Here is a 20,658-nt window from a genome sequence, read left to right on the forward strand (position 1 = left end):
AAACCTAAAAACAGCAAAGCTGTGATGACTAGATGTAATGGTAATTTAAACCCAAGAGTTTCAAGTGTAATACTCAGAAGCTGATAGAAATACAAATGAATTCGTAGCTAAACAGCCAGGCCAATACAGGGCAATAGGAGAAAAGATATATAGGAACAGCCTCTAAACAATTTTGTGGGTTTTCTTATTAGCCACACCTTATGTGTACTAGAGAAGCTGCATGATCGGCTATGATGGTAACCACATTTTTAACCAGTCTTCAACTAGAACATTAGACTAATTTCTCAAAATAGGCCATATCCCATAGTGTATAGTAAAGCTGACTGTGTAACTCAATTCATATACAGTGGTTTGTTTGAATAGCTGACTGTGAGCTCTTCTGCGCAGGGTGACTTCCTGTGTGTTTGTACAGTGCCTAGCACAGTAGGGACCTGATTTTTGTTTGGGTCCTTTTCACTACCCCAATACAGATAGTACAGTGATTATCACTAATGCACAGTGATGATAACCCTGAGTTAAATTTGTGTAGTGCCTTCCGTCCACAAGGATCCCAAAGCACTTTGCAATCCAAGAGCCTGATCCTAGGAACTGCTGATTGCCCTCAGCTGCCGCTGATGTTAATAGGAGTTGAGAGTGCCCAGCACCAGAACCAAGCCCTGATTACCTTTTTATTGGATTTACTCTGTCATGTGCCACTTGTAATCTGCAGTCAAATTTGCAGATGGTTTTAAGAGCACATGCAAAACTCCATGTGTCCAATTTGGCCAAATGTCCGTTGTACTGAAATAACTCTCTCCCTGAAAAAGATCTATCTCTTTAGATGACTCCCTCGAACCTGTAGCGAGAATGCCCTAGTGAGAATGCCCTACTCTGGGCATAAAACTGTAGGGGTTACAGGGATCTTTAAAGTTGGAAAACAGTATGAAGAGAAAAGGGTCTCAAGGGCCCAGTCCTGCAGACACTTAAACACACACTTGACTCTACTAATGTGAGTAGTTCCACTGACTTCAGTGGGATCAATCACATGAGTAAAGTTACCTACAAGTTAGGACTGGGCCTAAAGTAGCCAGGATTTGAACCTGTTACTGTACAGAAATCACTTCACCCCTGACTGAGGTGCAGCCACCTCTGGAGTGACAGGCAGGATTTCTTTTAACATCATACAGCAGCATTACACACTAGTTCTGGTGTCGGAATGAAGAGAGTAACCTCTCCAGCTGAAACAATATGGTGATATTTAGGCAGGCAGAATGGAATTACCTGCATGGGATTTGATCATGTCACAGGAGCGAACAGCCCTGCTCCTGTGACACGTGCCAAACAATCTTTGATTACCGCAAGTGGACAGGACCAGGCTTTATGTTTCTCTTGAAGGATGCCACCTCCTGCACCTCCTTCTTTACCATCATATAGCTATAGCAACTCAGGCTCAAGAGAGAAACCTGCTGAGTTTCCAGTCCACCAAGGGGTTTGGATACCTAGAGATAAGTGGATGCCTAGGATGTTTTGAGGCCTGAGGCTTTTAAAAAATTAAGAAGGTAGCAGTAAGTAAAGATACACAAGTAAAGATATCCCAGAGCACCATTGCTGGAATTAAGGATGCTCACTGCAAACATCAGCTTTGTTTTTTATTCATTTAATGAAGCCTGAGCCTCTAAAAAATGTTTAATAAAATGATAAAAATGTATGTATTTGTACAAACCAAGTAATTCTTAACATTATTTAGATGGAGAGGGTGATGACAATGCTGCTTAATGCAGTGATTCCCAAACTTTTGTACTGGTGACCCCTTTCACATAGCAAGCCTCTGAGTGCGACCCCCCCCCCCCTTATAAATTAAAAACACTTTTTTTAATATATTTAGCACCATTATAAATGTTGGTTGCAAAGCGGGGTTTGGGGTGGAGGCTGACAGCTTGCGACCCCCCATATAATAACCTTACGACCCCCTGAGGTGTCCCGTCCCCCAGTTGAGAACCCTTGTATTAATGTATTTTGGATATTATTGGTATATTTCATGAAACTAACACTTGCCTCTTACACATCACTTTTTAGTCATAGATTTCAAAGCACTTTATAAGGGAAGATAATTATAATTATCCATAGCTGCTGGTGAAACTGGTGAAACAACCTGTCCAAGCTCATACACTATGCTAGTGTTCTTGCTGGGAGTAGACTGCATGTCTCCTGACTCCCAGTCCAATGCACTGCTTCCTGCCATTGATGGTTTTTGTAGTGGCAAAATGTTGTCATTTTAAATGATAAACTATTAGAACTAATCATTCGTCTCTGAATCTCTAAATATATTTAACCCTAAAATGTGAGAGTGGAGTTTTGTCTGATGGAATTAAGGTTCTTCTCCTTTGGAGCTGTCCTTGGATGGGATTGAAGTAGATGATTTCGTTCAGCGGTGGCCAACCTGGGGCTCCGGAGCCACACGCAGCTCTTCAGAAGTTAATATGCGGCTCCTTGTATAGGCACCGACTCTGGGGCTGGAGCTACAGGCACCAACTTTCCAATGTGCTGGGGGTGCTCACTGCTCAACCCTTGGCTCTTCCACAGGCCCTGCCCCCACTCCACCCCTTCCCGCCCCCTCCCCTGAGCCTGCCATGCCCTCACTCCTCCCCCTCCCCCCGGAGCCTCCTGCAGGGCACAAAACAGCTGATTGGGAGGTGCAGGGAGGGCCTGATCGGCAGAGCTGCTGGTGGGCAGGAGGCACTGGGAGGTGGGGGGGGACTGATGGGGGGGCTGCTGACGTATTACTGTGGCTCTTTGGCAATGTACATTGGTAAATTCTGGCTCCTTCTCAGGCTCAGGTTGGCCACCCCTGATTTAGTTGCTTACTTGCTATTTCTACTTGTGCATGTTTTTCTTCTTTTGGGGAGTGAAGGATCTCACAATGAAGTGCAATGAGGAGGAAAAATCACTAAGCACTGAGGCCTTTGCTAAGGTGTCACTCACCAACCTGCGCAGGCTAGCTGTGCCAGATCTCTCCACAGACATGGGAATGAACATCTTTAAGAAGGTGAGTAGCACAGTAATGTGTTTTTGGTTTATCTACAATCCAGTGCCAAAACACATACCATGTATACAACTGTTAAAAGTTTACATTGAGTCTATATTTAGGTTGAACATGAGGCACACATTTGTTTTTTTCGATGGACATGTTATATGTCCGTGTATGATATATACATATATGTATTCATATTTACTCTATGAGCCCAGTGATGAAATCTGTACTCATATCAAGCTGTTATTGAAATCAATGGGAGTTTTCCCTAAGTGGCGGTGGTTTGCAACCAGATCCGCAAATTACATTAATCAGAGGACCTCCATCAGTTTCAATAGATCTATGCTGGTTTTACACCTGAGATCTGAGTCTAAATCTGTAAAGCACTCTCCCCCAGAAGGCCCTTGCCTTGGAGTTGAAGGTTATACAAACAAATTAAGATTCATAATATAAAAAAATAAACAGATTAATCAAACAAGGGAATCCAATGCACAAAAAAGGGAGGAGAGAAATGGGAAAAGAAAATAAATATAGGTCCAACAACAGTAATAATGAAAAATCTTTGAAATAAAGAATGTCTTAATTATAAAACTGGAGGGATGGGTTCAGACAGATGTCAAGGAAAGTAAATCATCACCTTAGCATTTCCCGTAGCAAAGTGTGGTTGCTCTCCCAACATGAGGTGCACTGGTGCGGTCCTTAAATGTGGGTGGTGCTGGAGTGCAGATACCCATCATAGACAAAGGGCTAGAGTGGGGAAATTTAGGATTGGGCTCTGCATGCTTGTCCTTCATTTGTTTGTGTCCTTCCCCTCTAACTGTAGTGAAATCCCTATAGCCTCTGCCTGGCTCTAACCCCTCTCCTCTTCCTTCTGCAGTTTAAGAGCCGCAAAGAGGATCGAGAGCGTGAGCGCAAGGGTTCTATTCCTTTCCACCACACTGGGAAAAAACGGCAGCGAAGGATGGGGGTGCCCTTTCTGCTCCACGAGGATCATTTGGATGTGTCACCCACTCGCAGCACATTCTCCTTTGGCAGCTTTTCTGGGGTCGGAGAGGACCGGCGCAGCATTGAGAGAGGAGGATGGCAAACTGCCATACTAGGTGACTGATGGGAAAGGATTAATATCGCAACCCTGTATTCTGATTAATTGTTCTGCTCCAGAATGTTCCAAGAATAGCAGAGTGGAACGGAGGCTCTTTATTTCTCCATCACTCTGGCATGGGAAAACAGCCCCTCCCTTTGATGGCTGGTTATGTCCTTTGCCCTGACTTGCAGTTTGCCACACCAGTTGTAGAAATGGCATAGTCTTTCTGCCAGCTTCTAAGGTGAAGCTTGTTGTTGTACTGACTGCTGACCTTGAATGACCATGTTTAGGTCAGTTTGTTTCTAATAAGTAAATAGGACTTGGGCAAAACATATTTCCAGTCAGTCCCAGGAGAATGACCCTCCCCCAACCTTACTCCTGGCATTAATGGGAGTTTTGCTTGAGTAACTAGATGTACACTAAGGCTATGTTTACACTGTGGACACAGCTGTGCCTCCGTAAGGTCTCCCGTGTAGCCGCACTTTGCCAGCAGGAGAGAGCTGTCCTGCCGGCATAATTAAACCACTCCCAACGGGCGGCATTAGCTTTGTCAGAAGGAGAGCTTCTCCTCTTGACATAGTGCTGTCCACACCAGCACTTTTGCCAGGGAAACTTACGTCAGTCGGGTGGGGGGGAAGGGTTCACATCCTTGACCGACAAAAGTGGTAGTGTAGACAAAGCCTCAATAAGGATTTTCCACTTGGGCTCTGTTTCACACAATTCAAGTGAGGTCTGGACTCCTGCTAATCTCAGTGAACCCCATCCCCCATTCTCACATCTCAACTTCTAGCCCTCATGCGTTCCTTAGACTTGCAAACTAAATGTCTGTTTGGTGTGTTCATCCTAGGGAAGTTCACCAGACGGGGGAGTTCTGACACAGCTACGGAGATGGAGAGCCTGAGTGCTAGACATTCTCACTCTCATCACACCCTGGTCGCTGACTTGCCTGACCACTCAAACAGCCACGGAGAGAATACCGTCAAAGAAGGTGTGTCAAATATAGCAGTGAGCAAATACCACACTGGAGTGTGAACGTCAGGAGGCTGAGATAGTTTTATTTTTTTAATTGATTAATATCTGATGAATCCCCTCTTTCCCATTTTGGTTTTTCTGTATATCTCGTTGTTTCTTCTTTTTGTCCTATTTAGGATTATCATTATAATCTCTTACAAAGGACATGCACCCACCTTTAGGGTGGGACACAGCACCTTTTTAACAGTGTACAGGAACACTGCACAGAAGTTTAGGGCAGGAAGTCAATCTTGCTAACTCCTGTGATTTCATTATGTGTCTCACAATATTTGATGGTTTTCTGAAAGACCCAACTGCTGGAATCAAGAAATTGCATGAGAATCTCAGCTTTCACCTTATTTTTAAAAAGTTCATTTCTAACCCACATGATTTCAGGGAAAAGCTCAAAAAAAAAAGGAAGCAAGTGAAACCCTAAAGGCCCAAGAAATAGAAGGCAAGGAAAAGGAACCCAGAATTTGACTTTAAAATCATGAAGGTTTTTTAACAATAATCTCATGATTGTTTTTTGGACCTGACTCATGATTTTTGAACACTTGGGGTTGGCAGTTCTGGGAAATTGCTAAAAGTGCTTTGTCCATTTAAAACTGCAAGAGCCATAAAGGTAGGAAGATTGTAATGGCTCCTATCAGCATATGGCCACCCCATCAGAGCTAAGACCCCCTCTTCTTACAGTAACAGAACTGGCTACCAACAGAGCAAGAGCACTGCCACAGTTTCCCTATAGTAGGGCTGCTAAAATTATACAAGACACCTCAGTCTTAACAGGCTGGCACTGTTACTGATGAGAAGTTTTCCAGCCTTAGGGTGGGGAGGGCAGGAATCAAGCATAGACAGCTGCTGCCTCCCTTTTAGCTAGGTGCAAAAAACATTTAAGCCTTCCATCTGTCATTGGTAGAGTTGAATCCCAGAATTATGAACCCCAGAGTTATGAACTGACCAGTCACCCAAACACCTCATTTGGAACTGGAAATACGCAATCAGGTAGCAGCAGAGACCAAAACAAAAAAAGCAAATACAGTACAGTATTGTGTTTAACGTCAACTACTAAAACAAATAAAGGGAGAGTAGCATTTTCTTCTGCATAGTACAGTTTCAAAGCTGTATTTAGTCAATGTTCAGTTGTAAACCTTTGAAAGAACAACCCTAATGTTTTGTTCAAAGTTATGAACAACCTCCATTCCCGAGATGTTCGTAACTCTGAGGTTCTGCTGTACTCAGATGGCCCCTGGAGTATCTGAGCACCTCTCCGTTTTTATCCACAGAACACCTCTGTGAGGCAGAAAGTGCTGTAGTCTTTGTAGACGGAGATTTCAGAGTAACAGCCGTGTTAGTCTGTATTCGTAAAAAGAAAAAAGAAAAGGAGTACTTGTGGCACCTTAGAGACTAACCAGTTTATTTGAGCATGAGCTTTCGTGAGCTACAGCTCACTTCATCGGATGCATAGCATATCGTGGAAACTGCAGAAGACATTATATACACACAGAGACCATGAAACAAAACTTCCTCCCACCCCACTCTCCTGCTGGTAACAGCTTATCTAAAGTGATCATCAAGGAGGGCCATTTCCAGCACAAATCCAGGTTTTCTCACCCTTCCCCCCCCCCCCCCACAGACACACATACAAACTCACTCTCCTGCTGGTAATAGCCCATCCCTCTTTGAAACCTCTCTTTATAATGCGCATGATAATCAAGGTGGGTCATTTCCAGCACTAATCCAGGTTTTCTCACCCCCCCCCCCACACACACACACCCCCCTCCAAAAACCACACACACAAACTCACTCTCCTGCTGGCAATAGCTCATCTTACAATGTGCACAGCAATAATCCAAGTTTAACCAGAACGTCTTGGGGGGGGTTTGTAGGAAAAAAACAAGGGGAGATAGGCTACCTTGCATAATGACTTAGCCACTCCCAGTCTCTATTCAAGCCCAAATTAATAGTATCCAATTTGCAAATGAATTCCAATTCAGCAGTTTCTCGCTGGAGTCTGGATTTGAAGTTTTTTTGCTTTAAGATAGCGACCCTCATGTCTGTGATTGCGTGACCAGAGAGATTGAAGTGTTCTCCGACTGGTTTATGAATGTTATAATTCTTAACATCTGATTTGTGTCCATTTATTCTTTTACGTAGAGACTGTCCAGTTTGACCAATGTACATGGCAGAGGGGCATTGCTGGCACATGATGGCATATATCACATTGGTGGATGTGCAGGTGAACGAGCCTCTGATAGTGTGGCTGATGTTGTTAGGCCCTGTGATGGTGTCCCCTGAATAGATATGTGGGCACAGTTGGCAAGGGGCTTTGTTGCAAGGATAGGTTCCTGGGTTAGTGGTTCTGTTGTGTGGTATGTGGTTGTTGGTGAGTATTCGCTTCAGGTTGGGGGGCTGTCTGTAGGCAAGGACTGGCCTTTCTCCCAAGATTTGTGAGAGTGTTGGGTCATCCTTCAGGATAGGTTGTAGATCCTTAATAATGCGTTGGAGGGGTTTTAGTTGGGGGCTGAAGGTGACGGCTAGTGGCGTTCTGTTATTTTCTTTGTTAGGCCTGTCCTGTAGTAGGTGACTTCTGGGAACTCTTCTGGCTCTATCAATCTGTTTCTTCACTTCCGCAGGTGGGTATTGTAGTTGTAAGAATGCTTGATAGAGATCTTGTAGGTGTTTGTCTCTGTCTGAGGGGTTGGAGCAAATGCGGTTGTATCGCAGAGCTTGGCTGTAGACGATGGATCGTGTGGTGTGGTCAGGGTGAAAGCTGGAGGCATGTAGGTAGGAATAGCGGTCAGTAGGTTTCTGGTATAGGGTGGTGTTGATGTGACCATCGTTTATTAGCACTGTAGTGTCCAGGAAGTGGATCTCTTGTGTGGACTGGACCAGGCTGAGGTTGATGGTGGGATGGAAATTGTTGAAATCATGGTGGAATTCCTCAAGGGCTTCTTTTCCATGGGTCCAGATGATGAAGATGTCCTCAATATAGCGCAAGTAAAGTAGGGGCGTTAGGGGACGAGAGCTGAGGAAGCGTTGTTCTAAATCAGCCATACTCTCATAAAAAACCAACCTTCCACACAAACTTCCTCGTGGCTGGATTTTACTAAAACTAGACAAGCCATTTACAACGCACACTTTACTTCTCTACAAAAGAAAAAGGACACTAAACTTTCTAAACTACTACAGGCTACAAGGGGCCACAGCAATGGTTCCCTCAACCCACCCAGCAATATTGTTAACCTATCCAACTATACTCTCAGCAGAAGCAGCTGTCCTATCTCGGGGTCTCTCCTTCTGCCCCTCCACCCCCTCGAACATGATACAGTTCTGTGGTGACCTAGAATCCTATTTTCGACGTCTCCGACTCAAGGAATATTTCCAAAATACCTCTGAACAACATAATGATCCACAGAGGCCTGCCTACCAACACTACAAAAAGAAGGATTCTAGGTGGACTCCTCCTGAAGGTCGAAACAGCAGACTGGACTTCTACATAGAGTGCTTCCGCCGACGTGCACGGGCTGAAATTGTGGAAAAGCAGCATCACTTGCCCCATAACCTCAGCCGTGCAGAACACAATGCCATCCACAGCCTCAGAAACAACTCTGACATCATAATCAAAAAGGCTGACAAAGGAGGTGCTGTTGTCATCATGAATAGGTCGGAATATGAACAAGAGGCTGCTCGGCAGCTCTCCAACACCACTTTCTACAAGCCATTACCCTCTGATCCCACTGAGAGTTACCAAAAGCATCTACAGCATTTGCTCAAGAAACTTCCTGAAAAAGCACAAGATCAAATCCGCACAGACACACCCCTGGAACCCCGACCTGGGATATTCTATCTACTACCCAAGATCCATAAACCTGGAAATCCTGGGCGCCCCATCATCTCAGGCATTGGCACCCTGACAGCAGGATTGTCCGGCTATGTAGACTCCCTCCTCAGGCCCTACGCTACCAGCACTCCCAGCTACCTTTGAGACACCACTGACTTCCTGAGGAAACTACAATCCATTGGTGATCTTCCTGATAACACCATCCTGGCCACTATGGATGTAGAAGCCCTCTACACCAACATTCCACACAAAGATGGACTACAAGCCATCAAGAACACTATCCCCGATAATATCACGGCTAACCTGGTGGCTGAACTTTGTGACTTTGTCCTTACCCATAACTATTTTACATTTGGGGACAATGTATACCTTCAGATCAGCGGCACTGCTATGGGTACCCGCATGGCCCCACAGTATGCCAACATTTTTATGGCTGATTTAGAACAACGCTTCCTCAGCTCTCGTCCCCTAACGCCCCTACTTTACTTGCGCTATATTGATGACATCTTCATCATCTGGACCCATGGAAAAGAAGCCCTTGAGGAATTCCACCATGATTTCAACAATTTCCATCCCACCATCAACCTCAGCCTGGTCCAGTCCACACAAGAGATCCACTTCCTGGACACTACAGTGCTAATAAACGATGGTCACATCAACACCACCCTATACCAGAAACCTACTGACCGCTATTCCTACCTACATGCCTCCAGCTTTCACCCTGACCACACCACACGATCCATCGTCTACAGCCAAGCTCTGCGATACAACCGCATTTGCTCCAACCCCTCAGACAGAGACAAACACCTACAAGATCTCTATCAAGCATTCTTACAACTACAATACCCACCTGCGGAAGTGAAGAAACAGATTGATAGAGCCAGAAGAGTTCCCAGAAGTCACCTACTACAGGACAGGCCTAACAAAGAAAATAACAGAACGCCACTAGCCGTCACCTTCAGCCCCCAACTAAAACCCCTCCAACGCATTATTAAGGATCTACAACCTATCCTGAAGGATGACCCAACACTCTCACAAATCTTGGGAGAAAGGCCAGTCCTTGCCTACAGACAGCCCCCCAACCTGAAGCGAATACTCACCAACAACCACATACCACACAACAGAACCACTAACCCAGGAACCTATCCTTGCAACAAAGCCCCTTGCCAACTGTGCCCACATATCTATTCAGGGGACACCATCACAGGGCCTAACAACATCAGCCACACTATCAGAGGCTCGTTCACCTGCACATCCACCAATGTGATATATGCCATCATGTGCCAGCAATGCCCCTCTGCCATGTACATTGGTCAAACTGGACAGTCTCTACGTAAAAGAATAAATGGACACAAATCAGATGTTAAGAATTATAACATTCATAAACCAGTCGGAGAACACTTCAATCTCTCTGGTCACGCAATCACAGACATGAGGGTCGCTATCTTAAAGCAAAAAAACTTCAAATCCAGACTCCAGCGAGAAACTGCTGAATTGGAATTCATTTGCAAATTGGATACTATTAATTTGGGCTTGAATAGAGACTGGGAGTGGCTAAGTCATTATGCAAGGTAGCCTATCTCCCCTTGTTTTTTTCCTACAAACCCCCCCCAAGACGTTCTGGTTAAACTTGGATTATTGCTGTGCACATTGTAAGATGAGCTATTGCCAGCAGGAGAGTGAGTTTGTGTGTGTGGTTTTTGGAGGGGGGTGTGTGTGTGGGGGGGGGGGGGGTGAGAAAACCTGGATTAGTGCTGGAAATGACCCACCTTGATTATCATGCGCATTATAAAGAGAGGTTTCAAAGAGGGATGGGCTATTACCAGCAGGAGAGTGAGTTTGTATGTGTGCCTGTGGGGGGGGGGGGAAGGGTGAGAAAACCTGGATTTGTGCTGGAAATGGCCCTCCTTGATGATCACTTTAGATAAGCTGTTACCAGCAGGAGAGTGGGGTGGGAGGAAGTTTTGTTTCATGGTCTCTGTGTGTATATAATGTCTTCTGCAGTTTCCACGATATGCTATGCATCCGATGAAGTGAGCTGTAGCTCACGAAAGCTTATGCTCAAATAAACTGGTTAGTCTCCAAGGTGCCACAAGTACTCCTTTTCTTTTTTCTTTGTAGATGGAGAGTTGAGGCACAGAGAGGCCATGTGACTTGTCCACAGTCACACAGGAAGTCAGTAGCAGTACAGAAAATTGAACCCAGGTTGCCCAAGTTCTAGGCTAATGCCCTAACCACTGGACCATCCTTCCTCTTCCGTTGTCATTTGACAATATTTTTCCTCTAAAACGTAAAATATAAAATCCATTAATCCGGCAAAGAAGGGGGCTCTATTCCCATGCAGATACTTACCTCAGTGGCAATCCACTCTCACTAATATTGGTGGTGCATTGTCCACCTCCACATAGGAATTTGTCAAGTTGCTGAAACTCTGCGTCTTCTTTGTTCTTACTTGATTAGCTAATCTTTTTGTGTGTGTGCAGCCACAGTCCAAGGTACTAGTGAGCTTTGAAGATTTTAGCAAGGAAAGAAATAAAGCTGGTCAAAAAGTTTCAAAATTTGAAATTGCAATGAAATTTTTCATTCAAAATGTTGATGTGCAAAAAAAAAAAAAAAGGAGGATATCGTTTTTGTGAAAATGTCCTCCAAATGTTGACCCAATCTTCACCCAGCCATATGCTAAAAGCGTGTTTTAAAGGAATGAAAGAAAACAAGGCAGTTTTTAGCCATAGAACTGAGTGCTTGAGTCATTTTGCCCCAGACAGGGCTCAGGGAGGGTTTGCTACACAACACTTCTCACTAGATAAAGTCCTGACCGCAGCTACAACGTGGGTATTCCGGACATAGCCCCTAAGGGAAGAACCTGAGTAGCAAAAAGCAGCTGTGCACCTTCAGTCTAGGCACTTGATATAATCTCCGCCACTCCTTCCACCTGTCATCACTTCTCTGGGTTGCACTGCAGCCAGTCTCATTCAGATGCTGAATACATTGCTCAGCTGGGTCCATGAAGATGGAGATGTAGAGCAGGTTGTCACCAACATCCCGAAGGCACCATATGCTGAGCCTCCTAATGGCTTGATGTGCCATTGAACCGGAGGGCGCCTTGCAGTACGCACTGAGCCTTTGGGGTAGACTCAGTGCAGGTCTCCGACTCAGCTGAATTCTTTTTTTCTTTTAGTTCATTTGAGCCCCCAGATTCCAACTGGAGGCCTGGCACAAAATGGTTTGGAATTAGTTTCAAACATGCCAGGCTAGCTAGTAGCTTGGAGCCACAGCCCTCCTTGGGGAGCAGATTGAAGTGCCTCCAGGACCAGGCTGGGAGCGCTGCTGCTGCACCCTTTGGAAAGTTGGAGCATGCAGTCATTGGATCCAGCTCTGCTGGCTACTGCGGAGGTGGGTTGAGAGGACAGAGCCTCGCTCCCCCTGTCTCCTTTGAGAGGCTCGTATGGCTAATCTGGAGCAGTACTACCAGCACTTCTTAGTGCTTGTGGTGTTGTGCCTGCCTGCTGCCCCCTGCACAGGAGCACCGTCTTCTACCTTATACCCCCATGCTGAGCAGGGCACTGTCTATCTATGAATGAGCTACCAGGCCACACAGCTAGTAGAGGAAGATGTATTTGGGTGGCGTGAAATGAGCATTTGGGATTCATTTTCTGAAGTCACTCTCTGAACAATTCTGAATAGCCTCAGAAAGGCTGCATTTGTGTCAGCTAAAATCTAGCGTAGGCACATCTCCCTCTTCCCTGGTGCTTACACATTTCAGGCAAAGCTCTCCTCTCTGGGCTGCTCTGCAGATTCCTCACATCTGAGCTGCATTCGTTCCGGGAGCAGTTTGCCATGCACTAGGTCAGATCCGTATCTGAAAGGCTTACTAAAAGTTGGAGAGCTGTGATGCTCACGTTTCTAACTGATCATTAAGATACTTATGTGCTGACAAATTTAGAAATAATAAAACAAATTACACTATTGCCTGTGGTGCTAATTACCGTAATAAGCACAGCCTGAATGGGTAATTTTGTCACTAAAACAGGAAAGGCCAAGATACCTGTTTTCTGTCTTACAGTGCGATCCCAGATTTCTACCATCACTGTGGCCACCTTCAACACCACCCTGGCCTCATTCAACGTGGGCTACGCGGACTTCTTCAGCGAGCACATGCGGAAGCTGTGCAACCAGGTGCCCATTCCAGAGATGCCCCATGAGCCGCTGGCCTGCGCCAATCTCCCACGGAGTTTGACTGACTCCTGCATCAATTACAGCTGCCTAGAGGACACGGATCACATTGACGGCACCAACAACTTTGTCCACAAGAATGGCATGCTGGATCTTTCGGTAATTGGCAAAGGAACAAGAAAAGCCTCAGCCCTCTTCTGTCAATGCAGCTGTGCCATTGAGCTAATCTGAGAGAGCTTTTTTCCATAGTCTCTTTATATACCTATCCATTCCAGCATGGCAGGAAGGTCATTCAAGACCAGTCGGGTACATTTGAAAAATACTAAAGGGTATAGTCTTTCAGGTAATGCAACTTCTATTCTTCTTAACGAGAGAGTAATACATGTGCACCAAGGGAGAATACACCCATAAAGTTCTGATTGAAACCTAGGAAAGCAAATAAATCATAACAGAAAATGTTTCCTTCTCTTTCTTCTCATTTATGATCCTTCCTCTGGCAAGCTAAAAGGCTTGTTAATTGTTTGGAAGCAGAGAATTCCTCAGATAACCATCTCTCCTCTCACTGCATCTGCCTTACAGATCCTTGCAGTTGGCTCTAATGAAAAGAGAAATTATTTCAGTGTACTTGCTGAGATGAATCCTTCACATTTAACAGGATTTAGTAAGAATTAAAAGAAGTAGTCAAGCGTGTAGGCATCTGCCTTGCAGATCCTGACATATTCAGTGATACAAACACATAGTAAGAGATGGTCCCTGCCCTTTGGGAGGGGAAGTAACTTGCCCAGGTTTACACAGTAAATTCGTGGCAGAATAGAACCCAAGTCTCCTGACCTGCATGCTTGTGGCCTACCCAGTAGATCATGCTGCCTTAACTATCTGGGAGTCATTTCCTAGTGCTGTCACAGAGGTTTCTGACACTGGACTAGCAGAAAAGATCTTTGTGAGGGAAATAGGTTTCCTTGAAAGGTGAGAGATTCATCCATGTCAAAATTTCAGCAAAGCCCACCACCGCCCAGACTCCTGGCTCTGGCAGATCATTTACCTTCTTCCTTCTGTTGAGTGAGCGAGCGGATAGAGTTGGGTAGTGAATCCAAACTCTCACGATAGCCGAGGGAGAAGAAGACATTCAAAATCAAACCCTTGCATTTAAAATATTCACTGCTTCTTGGAATTTTGTCCTCCCTTGGCTTCCATGACTGACCTCTTCTGCTTCTCATTCCCGCCTCTCTAATTGCTCCTTCAGCATGTCCTTAGGAGGATCCTCCTCATCCTCTCCACCATCTTTCTTGAGAGGTTCCACAGGGTTCTGTCCGGGTCCTCTTCTCTTCTACCTCCATACCTTGCCTCTGGGCAATCTCATCCGCAAACACAAATTAAACTGCCTTCTCTATGCTGATGACTCACAGATCTACCTTTCCACTCCAGACCTTCTCTCCTTCTGCCCAAACTAAAATTTCAGCCTGTCTCACAGACATCGCCTTGTGGATGTCTAGCCACTAGCTCAAGCTCAACATGGCTAAAACTGAGCTCTTAATCTTTCCACCCCCACAAGAACTTCCCCCTCCGCCTTCTCAATCACTCTGAAAAACCTCAACATTCTGCCTGTTGCTTATGCCCATAACCTGGGTGTCATCTTCAGCTGAGATCTCTCTGAGGGTCTTCACATCCAGATTATATCTAAACCTTGCAGATTCTTTCTGAATGACATCTCTGAGATTTGGCCTTTACTTTCCATCCACATAGCTGACATTCTTGTCCAGGCTGTCATAGTCTGGCATCTCAGTGACTGCAATGTCCATCTCTCAGCCCTTGGTAAATGCAATCTTGCCCTGCTCGTATCCATTCAGAATGCTGCTGCAAAGATCATTTTTCTAGCCCATTGCTTTGATCATGTCACCCCTCTCTTTGCATCCCTCCGCTGGCTCTTCCTCCTCTATCACATTAAACATAAAGCTGCTTGTCTTCACTTTCAAGGTCCTTCATAGCCTATTCCTACCCTCTCTAGCCTCTCTCATTCACCATTGAGATGTTTGTTGACTACCACCTCCAGTTGGCCTCTAACACCATCCTACATCGACCACTAGTTAAATTTGTGCTTTTTCCCATGCTGCCCATTACATTTGGAAGGAATTCCCCATAAACATCCTCAAAACAAATGCATTATCCTCCTTCACATCCCTCCGCAAAACTCTCTCTTGCTGGGATGTCTTCAAAAAACTTGATGATGGTTAGGCCGTTGGTCTGCTGAGACCACTGCCTACCATGATGACCAATATTGTCTGATTGTTCCCTTGTGCTCCCCAACTGTGTGTCTGTGACAAGACACCTCTTGTCTCTTGACTTACATCTAGATTGTAAGCAGTCCATGGCTAGGGCTCTTATGCGCCAATGTAATACAAGTACGAAATGATGATGATGATAATACAGAAAACAAGTCTGACCAAAACATGTTGTTGTCCTCTTTCTCCAGGTGGTTCTGAAGGCCGTTTACTTGGTCCTGAACCACGACATCAGCTCCCGGATCTGTGATGTGGCGTTGAACATCGTCGAGTGCCTGCTGCAGCTTGGCGTGGTGCCCTGCGTGGAGAAAGTCAGAAGGAAGAGTGAGAACAAGGAAAATGAGGCCGCGGAAAAGAGACCAAGTGAGGGATCCTTCCAGCTCAAGGGGGCTGCTTCGGGCAGCCCAGGCTGTGGATTCGGGGCCCCCCCAGTCAGTGGAACTGGAGATGGGGGAGGAGAAGAAGGTGGAGGTGGAGGAAGTAGTGGAGGAGGAGGTGGCAGCGGAGCTGATGGAGGTGGTGGAGGAGGAGGTGGAGGGCCTTATGAAAAGAATGATAAAAATCAAGAAAAGGTATGTTTGGGTACCATGTAATATAGAGAATACGTGCATGTGACATAAGGTATGTCAAGTGTGTGTGTGTATGCATATGTGGGTGAGTAATTATCATTTCCTTTTCCCTTTCTGTTTTTGGGAAACCGCTAGGTTTTCTTTTCTTTGCACCTCTAAGATATGTTCATTTGTGTCACTGCGGTACCCACATCAAACCCAGTGCATGCATCACTATGGAGAATTCAGCACTCTCTGCTGTGGCTACCCAAGCAAAGCAACTCCGCTAAGCAGCCCTAATTGGCCTAGCGTGGCTGCATTTTTAAGATAAAACAAGTATTCCTGATGCCTTGAATAGGTGCTGTTTTACATACTCTACAAATGCTTTTTTAAAACAGGAAAAATTATTGCTGAATTTTTCTGCTTTTTATTATTTATCTTATGGTAACACTTAGAGGCTCCCACATTCTAGGCACTGTGCAATCAGGAAGAGACAGACAGTGCCCTGAAGAGATTACAATCTAATGAGACAAGACAGACAAAGTCACACAGCAGATTATGACAGGGCTAGGAATAGAACCCAGGTCTCATGACTCCACATCCTGGGCCTTATCCACTAGATGACAACACAGACTTCATTTTGTTACTTGACTAGGGTTCTGATCCTTGAGTTCCTTAGGACTTGGCTCTGCCCCTCTTACTCATGTTCAGTAGTACTTTATTAGTAGTCCCATGGATTTCAATGGGAGTACTTTCAGTAAAGTAGTACTCACTAGCAGTCCAGGTAGCACAATCTGAGCTTTACTACCTGGCAGATAGCTGAATACTAGGAGTACCCCAATTGACATCAGTGCTCATTGTAGTCAGAATTGCACCTGATAGCAAGTTTTTGAAGGATTAAGCCCTGAGCTTGAATATGTAAAAATCAATAGCATTTTCAGGAGTTACTTAGCTATTCAGACTAATATTGGACTGTTTGCCAGCAAGAATGTGCAGCGGTGTGTTCTGAGCAGATGCTAAAGGTATGCCAGTTACCTGACCTCAGTGTCACATGGTGTCGTTTCCCCTCTGCGGCTCTTAGGATGAAAGCACTCCCATAAGCACCCACAGGCTGGCATTGACGATGCTGATCAAAATAGTGAAATCCCTGGGCTGTGCTTATGGCTGCGGAGAAGGACACCGAGGGCTCTCTGGAGATCGTCTGAGACACCAGGTATTCCGGGAGAATGTAAGAGAACTAAAGCAGATTCCAGCTCTCCCTAACCCCTTCTTTCTGAAATGAGTCTGCTGATGTTGGGAAGCCCACGCTCTCCCCCTCAACACAGCTTCCTTCATATTCGTCATTAAATGCTGTCCCCCAATTTCAGCAGCACCTACTGAGCACTGCAGCCGAGCCAAGGCAGCTTTAAGCCATCTTTGTCCCTTTCAAATTCCTGGCCCTGCTAGGGGCATGTCTCGGGCCCAACACAATTTAGAGCAGGCCCAGGGGCTTCTCTGCCATGCAGATTTGCAAAGCCCTAGCGTGGACATACTGCACTAGCAAGAGTTACTTTGTACACTGGTGCAGCATGGCTACACTGGGGAGGTTTACAGTGGTGACTATATCAGTTTGATTACATCGGTACAAAAATCCATAAGTGTAGACAAGCCCTGAGTTACCTGCTGGTGGCCTTGAATGTCTGCTTATGGGCTGCTCCAGCAACCCCGAATAGCCAGGGTGCACTGTGCTCTAGGCATGCTCCCGTGCTGCAGACCCCCTCCTCCATCATGAGGTAGCTTTACCTAGTTTGCTGGCCCTTTGATGCCATGCGAGCAGCATAAAGGGCCCAGAATTGCTCAATTATTGCTCTGATTGCATCCCAGAGAATTAAAACCCAGGTATAGGCGATTTCAATGGGAACACAGCGCCCAGTGTCCTGCCAAACAGGTGAATTCTAAAGGCCCAGTCTCGCAAACACTTTTTACTGGCCATCATGCTTGCTACAGTGAGCATTCCCATTGGCTTCGTTAGCAGGTGTAGACTGTGCCCGCGAAAATGGAGGTGGAGGTGGGATTGAGACCTGGCTATAAACCTGGCCTAGAGTGGGAGATTTTATATGATCCCCCCCGTTAACTGTCTCAATTAGTTAAAAAGTTGACAGTAGACGTGCATGCAGCATTTTGTATTTTGATACTGAGCCTTGAATTCAAAGCGTATAGCTGTATAGGTGAACCTCAGAGTGCTATGAGCTCAAGGCTAGAGCGGAGCAAGTCACTGATTTTTTGGATTGGTGGCCACACTGAAAAACGTGGGGGAAAAGTGTATTTGTTTCGAACTGAAAAATTTTGTTTGGGTTGAATGAAACATTTCACATGTCAAGTCAAAATGACATTTTCAAAATTGTTTCAAGATTTCCAAAATAATTTTTTCAGCTGAAACAGTTTGCCAAATTTGCGAATAGTTTCAGTCCCCCCCAAAATGCATTTTCCAGTAAATTTTATATTTGCTGCAAAAAAAAAAAAAAAAAAAAAAAAAAAAAATTTCCCCGCTCCAGTCAAGATCAGGAACAGTTCAACTTCTCTAAGTGTTTGATTACATTGTAAAATGCAGATGTATTTCTATTTCCTTCAGTTTACTTTGCAGTTTGTTTGCATGCTTTTAGTTCTGATGCATGTTTCCTTGCCATTTACTGAGCATTTTTTACCAGTTTTGAGAGATGGATTCATGCTGTAAAACCCCAGAATAAGGACTAGAACTTTAAAAGATAGGACTCCTGAAGGTACTCGTTGCTGATTTTTATCCTGGCTTTCGTCAGCATGTTGGGTCAGATCTTCCTATCTAAGTACCTATATGGCCTCATCACCATAGAAGCTGAGCGCTTCATAGCCTTTGCGACACCCCATGAGGCAGGGAAGTATTACCCCTATTTAACAGACACACACAGACTAAGGGCCAGATTTTTAAAGGTATTTAGGCGTTGCTGTGCTCCAGTGTTACAACACCTAAGTCTCATTTTTAAAAGCAATTTAGGCACTTAAGAACCTAAATCCCTTTTGAAAATAAGATATTGGCTCCTAAATAAGTTAAGCATTGCAACACTGAGCACAGCAATGCCTAAAGACATTTAAAAATTCAGGCCTACCTGACTTGCCCAGTTTTACACGGGAAGTCTGTGGCTGAGCCAGGGATGGAACACAGAGCACATAAGTAGCAGGCCCTGTGTTTAAAATTCTCCTTTGCATTCCCCTGCTTCCAAAGCTGCTCTGTGCAGGCTGGTCCCGCTGCTCTGGTTTGGGCAGTGAAAAAGTTGCTTTAATTTATGCTGGGCTGTAATGACCGCAAGAGGCTGAAGACACAAGTGAGGATTGGTGTGGTATAGGGATGTCTTAGCAGTGCTTCCTTGTCCAAACTATACTAGCAGCAGGAATGAGGAGAAACATCAGAGTCCCTAAATCAGATCTACACTGCTTTGCAGTAGTGTGATCCTCAGACTGGGTTCTACAGCTTTAAATTCAGATTATGCTGACAGTGCAATGCAAAGCAGCTGTACCACATTAGAGGATCTAGCTAGTTGTTTTCCTGGAGACAAAAATTGTAATTAATTTCATTTTAAACTGAAAATACAAAATAGTCATCAGGCAATTCCAAATGTCTGTGTGCTGGGTTTTTTAATTTTATTCCTTTTTAAATCCTAATTCACCAGTTCTCCTGTTTCACTGTAATTTGCGCCACCATTTTCCTGTCTATATAAACCTCCAAAGTCAGGGATGTGAAACTAAGAAAAAAATAGAAAAGAATTTTATTTTCATATAGTGCCTTTCTTCACAAGCTTCCTCGAAATGCTTTCCAAAGCAGCGAGAAAGATACTGGTCATGACTGTGTAGGCAAACATCGCATCCATGATGCAGTCAGCAATACTTCGCAGTATACTCTTGAGCATTAGAGGCCTGATCCAAAGACTATTCAAGTTAATGGGAGCCTTTCCCTTGGGCTGATCAGTTTGTTTCAGTGGGAATTGGATCAGGCCCTAGAGCAGGGCTGTCAAACTCACTCTTTGGAGAGGACCAAATTCTGTTTGCCATTATGGTACCGGAGAGACAGGGCTACAATGCTAGTGTCATGTAGCAACCAAGCTATTACTTAGTAAAATTGCCATTAAGTTTTGCATCGTTTAGGTCCTGATCCAGCAAAACACTTAGGAACATGCTTGAGTTTAAGCATGTGAATAGTCCTGTTAGCTTCAGTGGGACATGCTTAATGTTAGTATGTGCCTAAGTGCCTTGCTGATCTGGGGTCTTTATGGAAAGAGATTTGTAGTGCATTTTTGGGATGACTACTATTTCTGCTGTTTGTTTATTTGGCCAGGCTGTTTTGGATGCACCATTGTGCATCTAAGTTATTAGAAAATCACAGTATTACCATTGGGCTTCAGAACCAACATGACACTGTGAGGAAACGGTCAGTTTACCCATCTCTTGGAGCTGATATTTCAGGCTTTCTAACACCTCACTGCATTGGGTCACACCTAGATAGTTAACTTTGCAATAAAGAGTCAACACTGAATTATTTTTGTAAATAAAAGTTTGCGTTCCGCAGCATCTGAATTGGTCACTGGAGTCAGATAAACACATGAACAGGCTTTGATCTGGGCTATAGGCTCAAAATTTGACACCCCTACACCACAGTCTGTTTTATCAACATTATACTGTAAGTGTTGGCCAGAGTAATTGGG

The 20,658-nt window shown here is 44.9% G+C and overlaps 1 protein-coding gene across 12 annotated transcripts in view; it reads left to right on the forward strand.

Moving 5' to 3' along the window:
• UNC80 (unc-80 homolog, NALCN channel complex subunit) overlaps positions 1-20,658 on the forward strand; it is a 197,555-nt gene that overhangs the window by 37,358 nt on the left and 139,539 nt on the right. For 10 of the 12 annotated variants that reach the window (XM_074968072.1, XM_074968080.1, XM_074968073.1 and 7 more), the window contains exons 9-14: positions 2,891-3,025; positions 3,888-4,110; positions 4,942-5,082; positions 13,010-13,278; positions 15,590-15,970; positions 17,028-17,174. In XM_074968072.1, coding sequence (XP_074824173.1) covers positions 2,891-3,025; positions 3,888-4,110; positions 4,942-5,082; positions 13,010-13,278; positions 15,590-15,970; positions 17,028-17,174 — 1,296 coding nt within the window. The remainder of the gene's footprint in view (positions 1-2,890; positions 3,026-3,887; positions 4,111-4,941; positions 5,083-13,009; positions 13,279-15,589; positions 15,971-17,027; positions 17,175-20,658) is intronic. The other 2 variants (XM_074968076.1, XM_074968084.1) reach the window with 1 other exon arrangement.

This window comes from Natator depressus, chromosome 11, assembly GCF_965152275.1.
Source record: "Natator depressus isolate rNatDep1 chromosome 11, rNatDep2.hap1, whole genome shotgun sequence".
Taxonomy (NCBI): domain Eukaryota; kingdom Metazoa; phylum Chordata; order Testudines; family Cheloniidae; genus Natator; species Natator depressus.